Source organism: Anas acuta, chromosome 8, assembly GCF_963932015.1.
Source record: "Anas acuta chromosome 8, bAnaAcu1.1, whole genome shotgun sequence".
Taxonomy (NCBI): domain Eukaryota; kingdom Metazoa; phylum Chordata; class Aves; order Anseriformes; family Anatidae; genus Anas; species Anas acuta.
In genome coordinates, this window is record NC_088986.1 from 8,131,105 (window position 1) to 8,154,531 (window position 23,427).

Below are 23,427 nucleotides of genomic sequence, written 5' to 3' on the forward strand. Positions count from 1 at the left end.
ACCATGCTGGGTTGGAGAATTGTCCTTCATCTGTCATTTTTTCTCTGTATGGCCACAAGAAATAGGGTGAAGGATGAACAGACAAGGGCCCCTTGGCCAAAAGAGTTTCTTCACACCCAAGTAATGACAAAACAGTGCCTTGCTGTTATTTACTGCTTGTGCTGTGTGAAGACAGGTCTAAGCAGCTACAATAGCCTGTCATCTGGTATGTTTTTATCATTGCATTAAAAAAAAAATCTCAAAAAGATAAACCCCACATTCTTATTTTCTACAAATGTGCAACTACGCCTTTTGTATTTATTGAAAGGCCCTGTTAAAGGACAGAGAAACAGTTTTATACAAGCATGAGCATCCAGAACTCTTTTCCAGTGAACATGCACAATTGTTGTGTTAATGTTCTTTAACCTGCAGGCTATGGTAAGCTGACTGCAGGACATGAGCAGCTACTCAATGTTAAGAAATGGGTCTGAAGATATTAATCACTTCTTTCTTGGCATATACTAGACACAGGGCAGGATATGTTTGCATTAGCAGTTGCCATATTGCATTAGTATCTGTGGTAATCAGATTTTCTGTAATAAGAACAGGGAAAATGTATTATATAGTTATACTATTAAACATATTGTCAGACAGTGAAAGGATGTGGTGAGGGAGAAACAAGGTAATACAGGGATTGCCTTGGAAGGAGTAAATATGGAGAGGTTATGTTGGAGATAGCAGGAAGTTTAAACAGAGTTTAAGGCAGTTGATTGAGGAAATGCATGATTTCCGCTGATTTTTTTTTCTGGGTAAGCAGAGAAGGTTGCTTTGCCACGTTATAAGACAGGAAATGGTTGGAGAGAGTGGTAATGAAGCACCACAAGATGGTTTAGGACAGAGACATTTCTGGGATCTGGTGTTGGAGTAGGCAGAGGTGCTGAGCTGCAGAAGGCAAGGAAAATTCTAGAAAATGTGTTTAGCCTCAAGAAAGAATGACAGAGAAGTAACTCTAAGTAGAGAAGGTCTGGTCCTGATTTAGCACAGTTTCAGTGAAGCTGTGTTTGCCAAGGACTGATTTAAAAAAAAAAAAAATCCACTGTTAAAATGTTGGGAGTCATTATGACTGCATATCTAAAGGCTTGAAGTTGTCAGCATTGTTTTCCCTTTTCTTTGTTCTCAGTTCTTTCTTTCTGTCCCCTCACAACTATGAAAAGCTCCTTGAAGTTAATGCAAAGACTACAGCTGATTTTTTGTGGACTATGGATGAGCCTCTTCTTATGTCATGGCTGACTGCTGATTTCAGAGCTGTTCTGGTTCCAGGCAGCATCTACAATTACATGTTTGTTTGTTTTTAAATATTAATAATTATTATTTTAATTACTTTTCAGATACCAAAATAATCTATATTGGTTTCTTCTTTTCATTGGAGAACTTTTGCACACTGTAATGTGCTTGAGTAGGCCTATTCCATCATGTTATCTGTTCTATTTTGAAGATGCTTGAAGAGCCATTACTCAGCTACTGGGCGATTTTCCTTGATCTCTAGCTGTAGAGATTTGTTTTTTAAGAATCCTTGTCTTATTTTTCATAGCTGATGTGACTGATTCAGATTGGATTATTTCATTTGACCCAAACTTGAGCTGTGGTTCGAAGATCCAACCAATCTGTGGGCAGCCTTTTTTTTTCTTTAATAGCAGACTAATTGGCAGACCAATTAATCTGCTCATCTGTGAAGAGAAAATTTATAGCAATAAGTAGTTCTATTTCCAGAAGTCATTCTCTAAAGTAACATTACAGTGGCCTTGTTTACTTCATGCCCTGCAACACGATCCAGTGCTTCAACAGTAGCACAGGTCAATTAGTGGACAAATTAAGCAATTATTAGCCACTAACAAGGGTGACTGGCATCATTACCCTTCCTGTTTACCAGCAAACTGTTATTTTAATACAAAGATCAACAAATAAATTAGGGCATCTGTTGTATTGCCATGTCTGCCTTGAAGTAAATGATATTAAATGGGCTTTGGTTGCTGCCAAATTCTTAACCCCCGCCTAATGAGATACACTGATATGTCTCTTGCTGATTATAGAAGCTGTAAAATTTAGTTTGTATTGATTTATTAACAGGAGGACCAAGTTCTCTGGGATGGTATTTTTTAATAGTCTGATATCTGTCTTTTTTACTTTAAATGTTATCGATCCGGAGACCATCAAGTTCCTCTGAAAGACAAAAGTTTATGCTAATTGTATTGATTATTTGGATGCTTACAATATTTGTATGGTGAAGTTCATATACATAGATGTACATTTTTACCTGATGCTTCTTTTTTTCTTTGGAACTGCCTTTGTTTCCAGGTTAGATTTCTGTGAGTCAATTCTTTTTATCTCTTGCTTCTTCTATCATGGGGTAAGACTTGCTCAGGTTTAAGCAATAGTCTTCTAAATAAGAAAATAAAGTAAATCTCCTTCAAATGGAGGACTGTGAATGCAGTACCTCCTAACAGACTGAGGGCATGTTGGGAGATGCTGGGTCTCTTTTGCCACCCAACTGTTGAATGTCCAAGGTCAGTCCTCTTCACTTTTGTGAAGAGCGAACACTCAAGCTATATTGGCTTGTTTCTTTTAATTGGAGAACTTTTGAACATGTTTATACAGAGCCTTTCATGTTACAACATGTTCTTGGTTAAGGAATAGTATTTCCCTGTGCAAGGCTGAAAACTGCAGCTTCTAATTACCATGATGCCTTTGTCAAGCTCTGAGTGTGGCTGCAGCAGTAACAGAAGGAAAGTGAGTAACATCCAGACAAGACTGGTTAAAGCCAGAGGAAAAACTCCAAGACAATGGGCTCTCCTGTTGTCACCTGAATGAAGAACAATTATGCTGTCCCTAAGGCTGTTGCAAGTACCCACTTCGTGCACCACCACATCTCCTGGCAGTCATATCCCATCAAGGTCTGTGGTGAAGTAGTAGATCATACTTTTTCAAATTAACAGAGCCCCAGTGCAACATTTATACAGCTGTTGTGGCCTCTGTGGTAGCTCATGTGTGACCTGGGTGGAGCATGTTCTGGACATACTGATCTCTGGGAAATGAACTCTTCCGTGTCATTTAGAAGACATGAACTGCTTCAGGGTTTTGAATCTAGTTGCAAGCTCTTTAAAGCTAAAGCCAGTGTAGTGTCTCCAGAAGCCATGACCTAAGCTCAGGGTTGTATTCCTTTAAGTAGTTTTGAGCCCTCCAGGTGTGCTTACTGTGGATTACGTTTTAGACACTGCCAGAGAACAGTCAGAGCAGCAGTTCAACATAGCTAAGTCTTTCATGTTTGCATACAGGCAACCTGGTTATTTGGGGTCCAGCTGTGTCCCTGTCATTTCTTCTTGTTCTTGCTGTTGTATAATGAACAAAAGACACAACACCAGCCAAAAAGCAGAATGATGTTCAGTTTCCTTTGTTGGGAGGAGGTAACTGCAGAAACATTTCCTGAGCAATATAATTATGTATATGCTAATTTGCCTCAGAAATTCAGGTTTAATCTCTTTTCAAGTGGAAGACCTGCTTACAGAAAAGGGACTTTCTTCTCTTCAGGATTAATCACTAATAGATGAAAAAAATGCTGATGTTTAGAGTCAGTTATACCTCAATCATCTTAGATATTTCACAAACCTCTTTTTTCCCCCTTATGCCTCAGTAAATTAGAATTCATTCCAACAACAGCGTCGTTTCAGATTTGTTAATATTTGAAACACAAAGTGGGCCTTAGGAAATAGGCCAAATGAAGGAGCAGTCCAGAATGTGAGATTTTGGTCCCATTTTTATTGTGTGTTTCAGCCAAGATACAAGCAAGTGTGTTTAACCTGGCGTGTACCTGGGTTTTAGTTTGTATGTTTGTAAAAGTATTGATTGCATCAAAAAATCAAGTCTATAGTAAACTTTCTGAAGTCAGCTAGTCAGCCATGCCATCTCTTCTGTGCTGAATTACTGCTTGTTATGTCTACTCCCTAGGGCTTTGCCCTGTCCAGCACTAAACGTTTCTGATGACGGGGTTCCACTCTTCCCCTGGAGAGACAATTCCACAGTCTAATAGAGATTGCCATTAGTGAAATTTTACTGATGATCAGCCTTAATTTCCCTCTGCTTAATTTTATCCAGTTACTAGAGCATAGTGATTGATTTATTCTGGGGAAATTCAGTAAATGGTTCCTGCTTCACAGGATGGACCTCACAATAAATATCAAATTGTCATGACCTATCTGTGGGTGTCCTGAGATTACACAGGAACTCAATTTATCCAGACATTCATTCCCTGGAAGCTATTTCTGTCGGTACCAACTCAGTGGGAGAATAAGCAATGAATCCAACAGCCTGCCTCCTGCTCCAGCCTGGGAGCTCAGGGTTGTTCAGTTGCTCCTGAGCACTGGGCCCGGAGGCAAGAGCTCCTGTGGGGTCTGGTGCTAACTGTGCCCTGCAGAAGAGCACTTAGGATCTATTTCCCCCATCACTTGACTTGGTTCCAGGGTCGGGGAGCTGCATTGTTGAAGTGGAGTTACTCCTGTTTTTAACGGGTGTAAAGCAAGTGAAGAACCTCACCTTATCAATTCTAGTCTAACAACCCCACAGTTTCCCCTGTGCCTGGTATCGAGTTTATGTAACTCTCCCAGAAATAGCGGGACATCTTATAACTCTTACACATTCAGATGACCCGATCCCTGTGTTTACGTATCAAGGGTAGGTCTAGACGCATGCTCAAAAAAATTTGAGGTGCCTCAGCTCAACAAATTGCCACTAGTGAACTGAGTATGAGCCCACAGATGTGCTGGCTATGTGAGGTGTTAGAAGTAAATTTTACATCACCGTTTCACCACTCACAAGGAGGAATATTTTGTTATTGTGGCTCAACTGATGAGCAGTAACTTGTCCCTCAGTGGAAGCTTGGCTGCGTTTGATATTTTGTCTATACTGTACTTGTGTTATCAGGAGGGACTAAAGTTATTTATCCTTAAAGTTTTTATTTCTTGAGTATTTTAGAAGGTGAAAAGGTCCAAATTATTGCAAGTGGTTCTGCTGGAAGAAGGGGTGTTGCCAGGAATCAAGAGGAATGATTGTTTTAATTGTTTGTGTGAATTTTCATATAAATACCTGGAAACTGTTGATACTGTAAACCTCCCTCTTCAAATTCACATTTTATTTTTCTCAGGTATAATTGATTTCCTTGTGAGCCAGCATCCTATTGCAAAAGTACTGAGAGATCACCTGGTATTCAAGATTGCACCTATGCTCAATCCTGATGGAGTATACCTAGGAAATTACAGGTATGGTGTGGACTATGAATTTGCATATTTTTATATCTGCCTTATATACCCTGTCCTGTTTTGTCACTGTATGACTAGTTTCATTTCATTTCTCTTAAAGTGGAAGTTTTCACAACTGTAAGCTTTCTGAAGTTCCCATCGAATAAGAGGACTCAATGGCAAATTTACTTGCTTCAGGAGGTAGAGGGCAACTCTCCAAGGCAGCAGGACATTTGCTCTGCAACCCACCTGTAGATATGGGAGCTAAAGTCAGCTTAGAGTTAGACCTTAGCTGTGTTTTATGAATGCATTCATTATGCTGCTCATCAGCCTCTATGTAAATGTGTCAGTCAATCACAGTTTCCTTCAACTACCCAGATCATCTATTATAAAGTCACAGATTTCAAACTATTATTGTACTGTAATAGATAGTGATACATGGAATGGAATAATCATCCACCCTATGCTAATTTTGCTTCCTTTTAGTATTTGAATTACTGCTTTACCTCCTCCGCTGTTGAGAATGTAGTCAGATAATCTTTTGTTTTCCCTGAAATTGTTTGCTCTTAATGTGTTTATTTACAAAATAGATGTGCTGCTGGAGGTGATAATGAAAAGCAGTTGATTAGCTGATGATTTGTTTGTGGGGGCAATTACATCTACCACATATTTCTCAGGGGCTTCTTCAGAGAACTGTAATATACTGTACGTGGTTTTGCTTACAGTGCAAGACTAAACACAGTACGCTGAAGCCAGGCTACTTTGAGCTTTGATCTAATTAGGTATTGCATTGCTAAGCAGAATAAAACTGGATTATTGTGTGGAAGGGGAGACCACTGAGGAAGAAGTTAGAAGATGCAGTTTGGTGTAGCTGGTTCTGTTCTTTGTTTTGATATGTGGTTCTTAGCCCTCCTATGTTTTGCTTCTTACTAAACTGAAGTAGTAGAGAATTACCTGGGTAATTTCACATTGTTTATGTACATGTTTTATATGTGAAACTTCCAAGGATACAGGGTCTCCCTCCAGCTACACTGATACTCCCTCAACTCAAGTAATCCAAAAGCAGAGCAATATCACTGTAGTGGCATTTCAAATTTATCATAAATTCTATGTCAGTTTACGGGAATAAAGCCCTTAAATGGCTGTACCATGTCACACTACATTACTGTGGTGCAGGTGCCTTGCACTGAGGAAACTCCACTTGCAATTAAGTAGCTTTCTTTTCATACCATAAATTCTCCTGCCCTGTAGGTTTTTCTCCTGCATTGTTATTTATACCTTTTCGGAGGCATGTAGCTTTAGACACGTATATGGCTCATAACCTGAAAAGCCATCTGGGAACCCAAGTATTATAAAAAGGCATGTGAATTCAGTTGGAATTGCTGATGATATGCTATTGTTTCAGCCTTTTATGAGATGCAGAAATTTCAACCCTTCTGAACTAAAAGGACTTTTAATGAGGTAGTTGGAAAAGCATTTGATTTTCTTGCAATTCTTCACTTTGTTTACAAAAAGCCTAATGTAACTAATAACTTAAAAACAGGATAATAAGCAAAATGCTACCTATTATCTTGAGAAGAATATTAAAAAGCCTAGTAATGTGCCGGCATTGTAGTTAACTAGTGCTGAGTGAATAATTTACAGCAAACACTTTATTTCCTGCTCATACAAAATCCACAAGCACATCACAATTTACTTGCCTGAATTTGCTGGATGAATTTTTTAAAAAAGTCTCTAAGGATCAATTGCTAGTATTTGAAATTTTAGCTCCGTGGCTTCTATGTGATTGGTTAGATAAGACTGTTTCATCTCTTTTGGTCTTTTTTCAGATTAGCACATAAATAGGACTTTAAGATTTCCTCAGTGCAGCATGGTATAACACAGGTGTATCATCTGGGGACAATCCTCCTTGTTTTGCAAACAAGGTTTGTGGTGCCATAGGCAGCGAGAGCAGCTTTAGTCATTTGAACTTCTACTTCCTGTTATCTCCCTCTTTCTCAAAGCAGCAGCTACTGACTGTTTCTTTGGTTCATTGAAGGTGCACATTCAGAGCTATGCAAGCTAAGATAATGAAATGGGTAATTAAACCTCATGCTTGAGTTTGTAAATTGATCTCCCGCCAGTGTGAGAGAGTTTCTTTTACCCCACCAGCACACAGCTTTGTACAATTGGCAAAGTGTACTGTTGGATGCACTTGGCTGTCCTCTGAAATCCCAGGCGTAGTGAGCACCATTAAAAGCCTGAATGTGTCAGCAGTTCTTGTAGAAGGGATGGGATATGCTAGTTCTTGTGTTCTCTGGACAGAAACTAATCACTCATTTACACAGGACAATATGGTAACAGTTGGCTGGTGGAATTTTCTTCATTGTGCCTTTTGGAGATGCAGGACTCTTGTGGATTGTGTGGGTCCTGTGCTCTTCTCTGAAACCTGTTTTCCTTTGTTTTGAGTGCTTGTGAACTGAGGTCTAGGAGTTTAAGCTAAAACTGCAACAATAATACCAATAATTGTTTATTATCTATAAATTGTTGCTCGTTCTCAAGAGAACAGGCCAAATGGGTTGTGATTCTACAGAGACTTTCTTGTGGTGAAATGTTCATAACCAGCAACAAGTGAGTTTAATATCACAGCTATAAAGCACGAGTGCTCAAGGCACAGGAACATCTGTGAGGAAGGTTGTTTATTTGTTGCACATACATTGAGGTGGGTCTAAAATGGTGGGTCATGGAAATGAATATCAATTTTCTGTATAACAGGATGTATGGAAACAAGGTGCTAAACTTTACTGATGTATTCAAGTATATGCAAGTGTTTGAGAAGTGTGTTTGTAGATGCATAGAGTTGGGAATAAAAAGGCAACGTGCCTTATGAGGCTAAAAGACTGGTTAAGCCTCCTCTCTAATTTAGAATGCTTGGGAAGTCTACACAGTTTTTGGGGGAAAAAAATAGAAGTTGTGATTTGGTTGTAATTTTAGAGCATAAATCTTCTAATAGAAAATGAACTAATATGGATCTCTCTATATCTATTGCTTATGTACACAAACCAAGAGAGCTGGTGAAATCATCTCTACTAGACTTCATTTGCAGTGAAATTTCTGACTGTTTAGAAATCAGAACATTTAATTTTTGCTTTCATCCATCTTTTTTCTCTAAAAAGAGCGAAGAAATGGAAATTCATGGGGAAACTATGCTACAATAGATCAGAGCTGGCTGGAGTTGTCTGAAATGTTAGGTGCAGAGAAGCAGAGCCCTCAGAGTGTAAATTCACCTGCAAGCCAAAGTGCTGAATGCCTAATTGGGATTGTTCCTGCTTGCAGCACTAGCTGTTGTTTGCTGGTTTGCTAGCACCATACCCTTCTGTGAATATAACTACTGAACTACACTCTTTCTTCAGTGAAAAAAGCTCCACAGTCCTTTTCTTGCCACACTCTACCCAGCTCTTTCTAACATACAGAATAATGATCGGGACCTGCTGTTTATTATGTCCAAGGATGTAGGGTCTCTCCCAAAAGAGGAAGACAGGCTTGATCTCTTACTTGAAGTTCTTTAAAGCCTGGTATTGCTGTACTTCTAAGTGTAACTGGCTTTACAGACAATGGGTAAAAAAAGTTATGCTACATGGGCTAGTTAATTAAATTGCATAGGAGTAAGCCGTAGGTTGTCCTAGCTGAAACTGTGGTTCTTTACCAGATTGGCCCTCTGTTCTGGCTGGTAATTTGTCCTCAGCTCTCATCCAAATTGAAAGACTCTTTTTGATGGGGATGTGGCATGACTTGATTTATTTTATTTTTTTTGCTTCACAAAAGAACATGGCAAAAAATAAGTATATTTTTGAATTTCTCCATTCCTCTGATGGATTAAACTGTGAAACAGTTTTAGGAAGTAAAGGAAAACTACTGCTGCAAAGAGAGATTTCTTGACTTTTCTCTCAGCTTGTGCTATAGCATTATCATCTTCTGAATCTATTACCGTCCCCGGGGAGGTGGGGTTAGGCTAGGAAAAAAAAACGTGTTCTTGATTTAAAAGTCGTGCATCCCCAGGCTTGGCCTGAACTTTCCTTTATCGAGAGCTTGTTCTTAAGCTGGCATTCTGCAGCTGAATGCTGAAATGTGTCCCTGCAGGCGAGATGACTGTACCACACTGTCTTAGATTAGTTCCAATTTGTCAGCCTCACCTTCCGGAGATGAAACCCCATACTGGCACCGAAAGGGATGTGTTTCTTAGTCTGGGCAGCTCTCCACCGAGGTATCACAGAAATGCCATGACGAGGCACTGGAAATATCCTGACTTCTCTAAAGGCTTTGTTGCATGACCCATGAAGGCCCACCCTTGGCATTTGTGTTGCTTTTGATTGGTAAGCTGTGACAGTGTCACCCTTCTGTAAATTAAAGCCATTAATTAGCTGAAATGTTCTGGTCTGTCATCACTAGAATATCTTTCTAGCTTGATTGTAGGGTCTTCCAGAGTTTGTGTGGATGGGAGAAAGAAGGCACACACCAATTCTAATTCTTTCTTCTTTTAGTGAGAAGTACGACATTTTAGAAGTCAACACAATCTTTACTTTCTTGCTTTTGTGGGGGGTTAGCAAAGAAATTTGCTGGATGGAAAGGAGGCCAGCCCTAACAAAACTAGAAAGCCAAATTCACTGTAAATGGTGGCAGAGTCCATATGGCACCGAGAGCAGTTTGGAGATGAAATGTTTTGGACAAGTGGTATATTTTTTGCCCCCCAAAATATAGTTTCATGAAGACTTGAAACTGTTTGTAGAAGTGAGCTGACTTTTGCAATTTTTTTTTTTGAAGTGAAGAAAAAAAAAAGGAGAGGGAAAGGCTAGAGAAACACTTCAAATGAATAATTTCAGCATTTTTTATGGACAGTCGTTGTTTGCTAATGGCACGATCTGTTTAAGAACTGGCCTTTTTTTCTTCAGGTCAGTTTTAAAGAGTCTGAAACATAAAGAGAAAATTTGCCTTCAGATCAAATGAAACAGTTGATATTGTTCCTAAATAAGTTTCTGTGGACTTTATTTGTGTAACTAGCAGTCCAAGTTCAACATCCCTGTTTGCATGTAATAGAAGAAGGGTCATTTGACAGTAAAAGTATAAGTGAACTTTATCCAAAATGGTTTAGCTTTAAGTTAGAACTGTATGTTGTGACATTGCAATGGCTGATTTTGATTTTTGATTATAACATTTTTGGGGTATATGCTTACCCCTACATACGTGCCTGTATGTTCACAGTGGCTGCAAACACCATCCCGTTCTTACAACTTGTCTAATTGGGAGACATGGTTACTCATGTGCATCTTGTCATTTGCATAAAATCTCTCGATTATTTTTTCTGGTGGGAAGGTTTTCCTTAGCTTCATTTCATGCATGTGAAATGCATGCATTGCCTTGAATTGAAAAACAGAGTATCCATCTCAGATGACAAGATGAAGCTCTCGATGGAGTTTATTTTTCCTAATTAGGCGTTTGTCATTGTGTATTCTATATAACAACGTATAAGTAAACAATCATGGACCTTTTGAATAAATTTATTGGTTTTATTTATGTTACTGGGCATAAAAAAATCTATAATTACCAGGTACAGCCGCAATATAACTGGTATTTAATGACAATTACTTTTTGTTACCATAGAAATGAGTCCAAAGTAGTTACCTATAATTTCTCATTCCCAAACCTCACACATGTTGTATTGCAGTATTACCATAGTAATTGCCTATTAGTCATCATAAAATAAGCAGTTACCCAGAAGATATCAGGATAGTGTGAAATTTCTCATCTCCTTCAAACTTGCAGCACATGCCGCTTCTCGTCTTCCTTCAGTGGGATTTTGTTGCAGTGACAGAAATATTGGTGGTACATTAACCCAAGGGATGAAAGGATGCGACTGAGAGAGAATTATGCTTTTCCTGAGTTGGTGTATTTTTAGAGTATGTTCCATCCCCTGAAAATAGAGCTCTATTTCTTAGTATTGAAAAACAGGGATTTTTCAATCCCATGAAATGGAGATTTGTTCCTTGCTTTTAATTTCCTATGGTGGTTTTTTTCAATTCCATTATGACCAAAGCAGAGGCTGTACGCCTCGAAGGGTCTGTGAGAACAGCCATGCTGCCAGACCTCACAAGCCTAGTGTCCACCAATGCAGCAGTGGATGATGCCAAGAGAAAGGTAAGAGCTAAAGATGCTCATTGTGCTTTCCCCCAGGTACTTTCTCAGTTTTCCATGATTCTTCTTTCAGACGTTTCCTGAGCTGATGGGATTTCTTCCTAGTTAAAGTGCAGTGGGTTTGTCTTCCTCATATTTGTCTGGTTTGTCTTCAGACAGTAAGTGCTAGCACTTTGTCTCCTCTGGTCCGTGGCCATTCAGCTCCTGCCCTGCTGCAGGAAAGGCTGCATCCTTCAGGCTGCTGTGAGCTTCATGGACTTCTTAGTGGCTCCTCTTGCACCTTGCTTGTCTTCTTTCTTAATTTAGATTCAGGGCACCGAGACTCTTCCTGCCCCTACCTAGATCACATCTAATATCACCCATTCCCTTATATTACTTTCTTCCACGTGGATGTGGGAGGGGATGAGGCATGGCAGAAGGCTTTTTGTCCCCCAGCTCCTGCTCAGCATTGAGGACTGCTCAGAAATTTTCTGTGCCAGTCTTTCTCCTGTGTACACTTACATTTTTTTTGCAGATCTTGTACAGTGTGCTGGGCTGGGGTCCTGAAAAGCAAAGTCAAGCATGGATCCTCAGCTGTGATACAAGTGTGCAGTGGTCAGCAGCGATAGGAAAGAGTGGGGAGGCAAAGGAGTAGCAAAGGTTTTATCTGGCCTTTACTTCCATCTGGTTTACATCATTGCTGTTCCTTTCCTGCTTGGAAGTTTTCTTTCCATTGTGCTTTTATTGTTCATAGTGCTGTGATCATGGAACAGTTAAGGTGGTTCCTGTTTTGCTCACTACTAGTTAAAAAAGCTTCCTTCGGTTTAAAAAAAATAAAAAAAATGAAAAAGAAATTTGTCATCCTTTATCTTAAAACAAATACCAGGCTTGCAAAAGCATTCCTATCTACTGCCATTGAAAATGCTCTTTATATTGATGTGGTAACTGCTCATTTAAACCATATTACAGCTCCTGAGTATTTTTCAGTTGCTATTGATGTGACAAATTCTCTTGCACAGAGGACTGCACCAATCAATAGAGTCAGTATATGTGCTTTAACAACAAAGCCACATGCCTTGGGGTTCCAGTTGAATCTGAACCTTTTAGTAGCATTAAATAAAGCTATATTTATTTTGCTTTTGGTACAAGGAAAAAAAAAATCTAAACCCAACCTAATTTAATACAACTTGTTGCAAGGGCTTGAAGGCAGTATTATGGGACCATTTCCACATGTGATGAATACGTAACTAGTGTTGGAGCTGCTATTTTGTTGTTGTAAGTGAACCCTTCTCTTTTAGTTAGATTGATCTGGGACTAGACAGTAGCCTTTTATTTTTAGATGAGCGGGGAGAGAAGTCATAACAAGAAATATTGAAATCATAGCTTTTTTATATCTGCCATTATTCTACTGAGAATGAGACATGGTGTTCTTAAAGAGACGGGTCTATTTATTTTCTATTTAAATAGGACCATTTGTGATTATTACCTTTGAGCTGTTATGCAGAGAATAAGCACCCAACTTGTGAGTCCCAGCCTAGTGAGTCGAAGTTTTGTACCTGAGTAACGTTTGTGTGTATTGATGTAGGGCCCTATTCTTGACCTTCACTGACTTAATCTTTGCATATTTTTATCATCTAGGATTTATTTGTATTTGCAATTAACATTAATTTAGTTCAGGTGTGTGTTTCTTCTCCTACCCTCCTGACTAGCAGATCTTAAATCAGAATAATCTTATTTGTGTTTTTGCTTTACTTTCAGTTAGGTAAATATATTGGGCTTTCTTCTTTTTTTCCTCTCATCTAGCTTGTATCTCTGGTGATTTGAGCTCTTGCTCATATTAAAAAAAAAAAAAAAAAAAAAAAAAAGGAGCAGTCTCCAGTATTTTTGTGTTCTTTTTTGTGGGTGTGTTGTGTTTTTTGTTTTTTCTTTTTTTTTTTAATTTTTCAGATGTCTTGCAGTTAACTTCAGCTTATTTACTATAGGTCTTTGCTTTGGTTTCCCCACCTGCAGTTGAGAAATAATATCTAAGATTATAACTCATAACCAAGATTAGCTGTACAGCTACATTTATTAGTTTGTGTAAAAAAACATGGTGTGTTCCTTTGCTTTGAGGCACTATGTAGGTACCAAGCAATATTGTTTAGAAAAATGTTATCTTTAAATATAGCTGTGCAATGAGAGCAGTGTTTTTATTGTTAGTTTTGCAAGTGAGGGAAGGGAGAGTTGGTCTCTGCCTAATGTTATAATAAGCTGAGCTCTACCACTTCAACAGCAGTTGCCAGTCCACAATCCATGGCATTTAAGAACTGATGGAGAAGACTGGAGGGCTGCTCAGAAAGGTTATTTGCCAGACTCAGAAAGCCTTGCTGTGACACAACCCAAGAAGTATGTGGTGTATTTGCAAGTGCCATCTGCTGGTATGGTTTTCTGAGCTATTTTCAAAGACAGGTGCAAGACGTGCCTGTAACTTTTTGTTTGTTTCTTTTTATTATCATTATTATTATTATTATCATTATTATTATTGGCAGTCTGCAGGCAGCTGCCTATACGTGGCATGGTGTTAGCTTCTAACAGGCATTGCACCTAGCTGCAGTTGCACCAGAGATCCTCCAGCAGTTGACAGCAGGATTCTGACTCACAGCAACAGCATGGGCAGGACAGGTGTCTGTGGGGTGCTTATCCCAGCAGATGTTGTGTAGTGTGGAAAATGCTTGCATAACTGCTGGCAGTGGGGACAGTCCAGCTTCTAATTCCCAAAGCTTTGTCTCCTCCCTTCTCCCAAATGAAAGTAATGATACCACTGCTTTGCTGAAGGTCCAGACCAGGGAAGCGCTCAGCAGTGTCTTTTGCAGGGACATCTGTGACTCAGGAGCATGTGCGATTTTTCTGTGGGCTATCTTCCCCTTACCTCGCCCTTTTAGTTTTCCCTCCTTAACATAAATTACTGACCCAAATAAAAGGTATTGTTCCTTGCAGAAATCAAGAGCAGCCAAAGCTTGGCATGAATGCTCTTGCCTTTGTCTGCATCGTATGGGTCCTGCCAGCAGCATCACTGAGTTGTTGTGGATTCATCTGGAGCGGATCCCAGAACCTGGAGTGTTGATGAGGTTGAGCTTAGCTCCAGCCCTGCTGTACGCTCCCGTCCTGGGATGTAAGGACTGTCTGAAGCCCTGCCAACACCCAGGCTGTACATGGGGATTCAAGCTGTCCTTGTGCTGTCAGGGTTGTTGAACGAAGTTCTTCCTTAACTAGAATCCTCCATCCCTCTCTCACTTTGTGAGTCACCTTGGAAGAGATTTCTGTCCTGGCTTCTGTCTAGTATCGAGCAACTCAACTATGCTCTCCTGACTCCTGAGGAGATCCTAGATGCTTCTGTTGGTCCAGAAACACAACCAGGCTACTTTGTATTTTAGATTTACTGGGGTATATTTGAGTGCCTGTTCACACCAACAGGGTTTTTCTTTGCAACAATTAAGTGAAAAAATGTAATCTATAAATCAAGGGAATAAATATTTTTCTGTAGAAATGACCATGAGCTCAAATTTTGCATTGATGAGAGCACCTACTTGTCCTTTTAGGGGAACAGATTAAAGAGGGAGTATGAGAAAGGTGTTTTCTCTTCTATCCATGAGCACAGGAATGTCCAGCATGTGCTTAGTCTGTATCCCCATTTTGGATTGTTTCACCCCAAGTAGTACCTTTAGAATCTTTTTCATCATGGCTAACATTTCAACTCCCCTCTCCATTATTTAAGGGGGACTCCCTTAAACTTCCTTCCCCCTTATTTAAGCAATGACTGCTTACCTAGATGAACAGATTTACCTGCCACCTGTCAGGGAAGGCAGCTAAGAGAAAAGCTTTGTGGACAGAGACCCTGGTGTTTTTTGAAGCTGCAGCCATTCACAGATAACCAGCAGCCAGTGATCACTCCTGTTGCCTAAGAGTCCTCTTGCTTCTGGTCTATTTGCATGATGTTCTGCAAGCAGAGGGCTCAATACTTACCTTCAGTTTATGGTGGAAGGGTTTATTACATATCAATGTAGACATCCTGTACTCCTGTTCCAAATCAGGCTGTGTGGGTAGGGAGAGGGAAACCCCATCCAAGTTATTAAGAAAACAAAAGCAGCCTAAGGGAATGTTTGTATAGGTTGTTTTTGTTGTTTTCTTTTCCTCCATGACAGCTGTTCTTTTTTTTTTTTTTTTTCTTTTTAAATTGCAGCACTTAAAATGATGGCAGCTTGCTGTATAATTTATAATATTAGTCCTAAGGGCAGTGTCATGTAAAAGGAAAACAATCCTGAGACAAATCTAAATAATAAGCATCCATTATCTAAAACAATATTGTGTTAATAACATTTGTATTAACATACATATTGTATTAACAGCATTAAATAATCTGATGATGTGCATCACTTCTGATGTGTGTAAAGGCAGATGCCTGCCTGAAGTTCTCACTCACACGTCTTGGTCAGCATGTTGGCTGTTGCACCCCCTAATCTTTGTGACACAGAAGAACCTTGTTTTCGCCCTTCCCAGGTGATGCACCCAGTGTTCTGTCTGCAGATGATACAGTTTTGCTTGGTTAATTATCATAGGTGGATACTCTCCAAAGAAACATGGCCAAGTGTTGAGTCTTAGGAGTTCACAAGCCCTTGAAAAATAGTCTTGGTGTTCATCTAGAAATTTAGGTTGCATGTGTAAAAGAAACTTTTAATTTAGCTGCTAGTACGCAAGTCTTTTCTGCTGAAGTAAAGAGAGATTGGAGACCACTGTTTCACAACTATTTTAAGCTAAGGAAAGCGTGTGCTGGCACCCAAAGGGGCAGTTCAGTTCTCTTTTCCCTCCTGGCCATGCATCCCTGTCATCTCCTTTGTGCCAGGACTGGTGCTTGTGTGGCAGTGCTATGAGCCAGAAAAGGACTGATCCTGCAGAAAACCAGCCTGACAAAGCAGTTCTCAATTGGCTCCCTGTGCAGGCAGGAAAATGGGACGATGACAGGAGGGAGAAATGAGCAGGGATAGATCCATTTTTAGTGGCATCTTGGGTGTAATGGGCTTAAAGCAATTTTGAAGCTGGAGCCTCAGATCTAGGTGGTAGTGGTGCAGTTATTCCAGAGGCCCTGGAGATGGAGGACAGGGGTGACTGCTGATTTCCTGGGTCATTTTTGGTGTGTTCAAGAATAATCTTGTCTGTATGATCCGTTTCTTAGGGCTATTGTTTACTAGTAGGTGCAAATGATTATTTTTACTGCTTGGGAACAAGCTGGGTGGCTGAACGTGCCTGTACTGCTCTGGAGAACTGGGGTTTTATGGTGTCAGGGGCTGGAGACGAGCTGTTTCCATGCAACTGTTATGTCCTGTGACATGTGGTGAAAAACCGCCCATGAAATCCATTTCTCTCCCCACCCCCTTTAAATACAACAGCCAACATAAGTGTGCTGACATGGCAGAGGGAGCAATTAATCTCATAGCAGATTACCTCTTCCCTGCAGCCCCTGGCGCCAGGCAGAGGGGGGATGTCAGGATAGCCGGAGAGGAGGCAGATGTGACAGCTGATTGACAGCTGATGGCTTTGCCTGGTTGGTGCCTGGGAGCTGGAGGAAGAGTGCTCTGCTGACATGGAGGGGTTGGGGTCAGGAAAGGGATGGAAGTGACATTTCTGGTCACAGCTGGAACCATAAATGCAGTAGCCATCTCTGCCAGTGTGAGTGGAACAGGTATTCTGCCTCTTCTCACCCTTCCAGGCTGGAAAGGATGTATATTAATAGAAGGATTCGCAACTTAACGTGCAGCTACTTGGTGTTAACCCAGGTCCCCAGGGAAGAGAAGAGCTTATTTCAGGTTGCGCAGATCATAAACCTGCTGTCTTGTGTGGTGCGTGTGCTCTGAATACTAATGCTCTCCTTCCCTTTTCTTTACTGACACAGCCATTGAGCTGATGAATTGTATAGATTATACAATGATAATGGATGGGGAAGGGGAATTTCATCTGTCTCTTTAACCAAAGTATGAACAGTAAATCCTGCCTGTTTGTAGAGAACAGCTGGATTTCTAATAATGCTGGAATGCTGTGGTGGTGGTGGTGGGGAGCTTAGCTGCCCCCCTCCCTTTCATCACTGCCATTCAGATATCCAAGTGCTTGCAGAAGAATGGAGCTTCCCAACACCCTGAAGCTAACGTAGCACTGATCCCAGGAGCCTGCCAGCTCTGTTGGTTCTAAGAAAAGCCTGAACTTCTCCATGGTGCCCCTGTGCAATGCTTGTGGGAAGAAAGGGAGACAGAGGCCTTGCATTTGATTCTCCAAGTAACAGCTGGGTGAGGGAACGGGTTTTCCTTGTAAACAAGACTGGTCACTTGGTCACTAGTTGTGGAATGGGCTGAGCTGTGACCTGGCTGTGTAAGGCAGTGAGTAAGCTACGTTAAGGAATGGCTTGTGATAACATTGTGTTCATCTCTGGGAATCTCAAGAGCTTCAAGAAGGATGTTGTGAAAGTGTGCAAAGTCTCCCAGGTTGGCCATATATTATATTATTAATAATAAATTTTGTATATTGATTTCAATTGCATCAGGCCAGCAAGGCAGCCTGAATGCTCAGATGAGTGATGATGCATTGATGCTGTGGTGTTGACCAAAAACCACAATCCTGTTCTGTTGGCTGCTGTACAAGCGCATCATAAGTGATCCTCACTTTCCCAAAGTGCTTTCAGAGTTTGTGTGGCACAGCAGGTGGACAAGGCAATCAAGCAAGCTGTTAAAGCAGGGGAAGACAAAGTACTAAATATAATAGGATGAGTAATGTTGTTTTATATATATATATATATATATATATATATATATATATATATATATATATATATTTTTTTTTACATTTTTTTCCACTCCCCTCTGGTTAGTGGCAGGGAACACAATAGAAATCTATACAATCAGGCTAAAGAACTTTCATTTATTAACGGATACCGGGATTTCTCTAGATTTAGTGAAGCTGTGGAAGGGAGCTTTCAGTGATTTTGGATAGGTTTGCAAAGGAAGGTTGACCCAAAAGGTTTGTTTCTTCAGCATGTTCTTCTGTTCTTCGCTGGTTGGATGCAACTGTGGAGCTCTACCCATCTCCCAGTGTAAGCATCATTTCAATTCTAACTCTGGGATTTTTGTTACCCTGTTGCAGCTGATCAGTATTATGGTTCAACCCATTGTTTTACATCTGTATTAAATTGTCTTTTTGTGCAGCTGGAGATAGTTTTGTTCAGTAGGTTTTGGAAATCCACAGATGTTCAAGGCTCAGTCAATCTTCTGGCAGCGCTTGCTAGTGAGGAAGCTACACAGTTAGAATATCCATTCCATGCAAGCACTCTCAGCAAGTTTTTACCACAGCAGTTGTCCTTGGATAGATCTTCTGTCTGCTCTTCCAAGACTGAAAAGAATTAATTGACAAACTGCCAGTCTATCTCCTTCACATTTTGCTGTGTCTTAGCAAATCTTCTGTGCGTTTTCAGCTGCTAAAATCTTTTTTTGTTTTTAATTCTTCCAGTAAGGTTTACTTTTAGATCTTCTGTTGACATGAGAGGAGGAACTGATGTTCACGTAGGTTTCCTCTTGACATCTCCATCTTGCTGATGCTTTGCTAACTTGTGTAAAAGAAAGACAAGTTGCATCCAGGAGATGTACACTGTTATTGGTATGGGTGAGAAGCAAGCACAATCCCAGCAGACAGTTCTTATTCCTTACATTGGTCACCCTTTCAATTACAGATCTGATCTGCTAAAGTCTTGTCATTCTCATTCTAGTTTCTGTTAATGAAATGCATTTAACTGTCAGCTCCTGTTAACGGTAACAACACAGCTGAGGATTCATAAATTCCCATGGAAGTCAAATGACTGCTACCTTAGAAGAACTCAGTCAACTACTTTTTCATCTTGAACCTGGAGGAGGAGACAACCACAGTAGCCTTGATCCAGCTAACCAGGATATTTTGAACAGTGAATTTATCTCAGATTTACGTCTGATTCCTGTCTGAAAAAATCTAGATTGATATTCTAAGAACCCTAGTTTTTTTTGGTCCATGCCATCACTTGATTATGCTCTTTATGTTTTGGGTCTCTCTAAACTTATTACTTGTTGACAGGAATATTCAAAAAATTCATCTTCTCAAAAGACAGTCAGACAAACACATTCCATAGGTGTGCAAACGTTTGTGTTTGGCATGGGTTTGTCCCATTCTGAAGAACCACAAGGATGAAAAGAGAATTAGAAAAACTACTATATGGTAGGAGTGTCCTGGAGCTTAGTTTTAGGGTAACAGCAGGTGAAGGAATGATGTGATCTGAGACAATACGTGGGGACCCATCGGTCTATGATCTGAGTCCATACTTCAGAAATATGGTAACATGAAGAAAATGAGATACTTTTCAATATAATACAGGAGGACCTAATAGAGACAAACCAAGAAGTTTTACACTGATGTTAAAATAAATAAATAATTAAGTCCTTGAGGGGATGGTTAAAGACTGGTGTATTTTCCCTGACAGAGTATTTTGAAATCAAAATATTTTCTTAAAAGTCCTGTTTTTTGGTGATTTTTGGTTGGTTGTTTACTTTTTTGAAGGGGCATTACCTTTAAGGAGGTGTTTTTTTGTGTGTTTAGTTGATGGTAGATTGTGAAATATGATCAGTTAGCTGCATTCTAGCTTTAAAATATACGATCTTCAAAGTACTGTTCAGTGCAGATGGATTTCTTTTGCAAGAAGCCCATATGCCTGATGATCTTTTGGTCTTCCTTTAATATTATACACTTCTGAAAAAAATCGGATATAGTACATACTTAAATCATTTAATCTAATTGAAGTGTTCTACAAGTTCTGGAGACAATGCCTTCCTTTCAAATGACAAATTCCATTAGAATCAGTAGAAGCTAGAGGCATTTTCTTTCAACTTTCTAGTGCAGAGGGCTTTAAGGTTTGATATCATGTAAGCTTAATAAGGTACAGAAGAAACATTATAAAAATAAAACTTGATAATCTCTTAGGAAATCCAGTTAACTTCTATTGATGCTTTCCTGAATGCATGGATTAAACAGGAGCTGTTGGGTTGAAGATGTATGAGCATTTTTTTCTGGAGATGTAGGTCTGCAGAAGGAGGATGAAGGTCAGCTTTGATCATTTTGATCAATGTTCACATGAGCAGAAATGATTTTTACCTGCATTTTCCTGAATCAGTTCAGTTCATTAGAGATGGGGCTTTGTTTTAATAATCAAATGTGGAAGAAAAAAATAATTGAAAACATACAACCTCTAACCTATACAATAAAAATGGTCATAGAAACATCTAAGTTGAAAGTTGGATTTTTACAGGTATGGAACTTTCTCTTTTGATCCCTGTTTTAATGCTCTTTCCCCTATAGGTGCGTAGCTAGTGGCTTTTGGGCAGCTCTCATCTCCTGCAGACCAGGCACCCAGTTCTGATCCATAAGTGCTGATAACAGCTTGGCTTGCTAACACAGCTATTGCCATCAGATTTTGTTCCTTTGCGTGAATGAGTCCAATAGGACAAGAGAGCCTAAACCAGCTGCAAGTAAAATTTCCCAAGGGACTGCCTGCAGGCATAAGTGCATCAGTGTTGAGACGAGCAGCTGCCTCTGTCCTGTTAGCTAAAGATCTGTTCTGGGGCAGGATGGGGCACCTCGGGACGCACAGCATATGAGGAATGGTATTTGGAGGAGAGTGCTCAGCTGCAGGACAGAATGATGCCTTGGTGTACTTGCTTTCTTTGTTCTTTTTCTTTCTCTTGAGACTTTTAAACTTATCCAGGGAACAGCCTGAAGTCCTAAGCTTCTGTGTCTGGTTGTTCAAAGAAAAAAAAAAGAGAGAAAAGAAAAAGAAAGGCAGAAATCTTTGGCAAATATCATTTGAGATGTTTCTCTTTGTTTAAAATTTTGTTTAATGAATGGGACTCTTCGTGATGCTTGGAAGCCATCATTAAAAATTACCAACCAGCAAAAACTTTCTGTTAAAGGGCACATTTGGAGAATACCCTTCGTTAATATACGTTATATTTTGGTTAGCCCTGAAATGGCCAGAAGGTCAGACTTGATAACCTTTGTAGGTCCCATCCAAGAGAACTGTTTTATTCTATTTCTAGAACTAGCTCGGTAGTTCTTTTGTACAAAAGTGGATTTGGTTTTACGTGAAGATATATTTCTGGGAACAGTCGATGTCGATCACAAAATCCTGGTAGTCTCTGCAAGGAATGATTAGATCTCTAAGTAACAAGAACATAACAGCTGCATGTATCAAGGCTCCACTGGAGACTACATGTATTTCCAGTCATCCTACAAGATCAACATGTTTTGAGTTGTTTTCAGAAGTCTCTTTATCCCAAATTTTAAATAGTGTCTCTAAGGGAATTTGGTTATGTAGCATACCTCTATAACTACGCTATATAGGAATCTCGGTCTTTTAACCTCATGAAAATGATGGAAAACAGGCCTTTATTATACAGATCTGAACAGGAGGAAAGGTGCTGTCATCTGCTTTACTCCCTTTTTAAGATACCAAATCCACTGCACAGAGATCAGGAGTGAAGACCTGGTTTCAGGGTTGTAATATTTAAATGAATGATGAACTTCAGTGTAGTCCTGAGAGAGGACTTAATGCAAATTCTCAAACTGATTTTGGTGATTGGATTAGCTTTCAACTAAGGACACTTCCTTTATTTTGAGTACCTGTGTTGATGTGATTTGCTCACTGGTTTCTTGTGTTGTGTTGACATGCCATTGAAATGTACCTGTACCTATTTTAGGGGAAAATACTGAGTGGAATAACAGATGCCATTTATTAGTCTGGACTTGTCTGAAGCCCTCATGAGAGTGCAGGGAAGGCTACATGAATGTGGTCCACACTGAGATACTTGAGGTACCCCTGAAAGACCTCAGCTGAGTCACTGCACTAGTCCTGCGCTCTGCCCTAGCTCATATGTCTGGTTGCACTGACTGTGCTTTTGGAGATTTGAAATGGGGGTGTGGAAAAGTGTCAAAGATCAATCTGAGGTTTGGAAAACATCTCTTGTACTGCAAGACGAAGGAGAGAATGTTATTTAATATAGGAAGCTGGTGCCACCATCATGCACGTGTTCAGGCAGAGCGGTAGTGTAGGAGTTGAAAACTTTTGCAGAGGAGGATATGACAATAATATTTCGAGAGTGAAACTTTCAAAGAGTAAAGGAAATGGTTCAATCTGTGAAACAAGCTACTGAGGCAAATAGCAGGTTGTCCTCTCGTGAAGCCTGCAGGTGAAAACCAAACTTTGTCCTTTATATATCTGTATATAAAGGATCTGTATGTCTGGATATAACTGTAGAAGCTTGGTGTCATTGGATGGTTCATTATTTAAATCAGTCTAGATGAATTTAGACTCTGCCCTGGCACTTCAGAATACATGAATATTCTGAAGTTCTTCACAATTTTCAGGGTTCTTCAAAGTTCACTTTTCTGGTTGAGTTCTATGAGGCTCTCTAAAAATCTTCAAGAGTGTGCTCTGCTCCTCAAATGATCAACAGGATTTTGCAGCACTTGGCACCCTGCTGACCAGGGTTTCCTTTTATAAAAACACCTTCAGCAGAGATAGAAAACTTACTGAGAGAATGATACAAAACTGCAGAAGCAATAATTATACTCATTCATGTCAGAGCTCTCTTATAACAAGAAATAATGAAAAAAACATTTACTGTATCCTTTTTCATAGACCAGTAAAGGATAATATAGTCATATTCAAAAGGAATTTTTCTAATGCTCTGTATTGCCTTCATTAGCACTTTTTTCATTTCTCATTTTACAACCCTTTTAATTGAAAGGGGTGGGAAGTGGGGGGGAAGCATATGAAGTGTTCATTTCGGAGGAACAACAACTAAGAAAGAAAAGTTTCCTCCTAAGTATTATTGGTTCCACTACAATATCACGAATACTGCTGGCACTCTATTGCAGCTCCTTGGATTAGAGTTTTCATTAAAGCCTTTCATTGAAT

The 23,427-nt window shown here is 39.8% G+C and overlaps 1 protein-coding gene across 7 annotated transcripts in view; it reads left to right on the plus strand.

Annotated features, from left to right (window-relative positions):
- Nucleotides 1–23,427, plus strand: part of BEND5 (BEN domain containing 5) — a 924,018-nt gene that overhangs the window by 723,476 nt on the left and 177,115 nt on the right. For all 7 annotated transcript variants that reach the window (XM_068689841.1, XM_068689840.1, XM_068689843.1 and 4 more), the window contains one exon: nt 5,174–5,288. In XM_068689841.1, the coding sequence (XP_068545942.1) occupies nt 5,174–5,288 (115 nt within the window). The remainder of the gene's footprint in view (nt 1–5,173; nt 5,289–23,427) is intronic.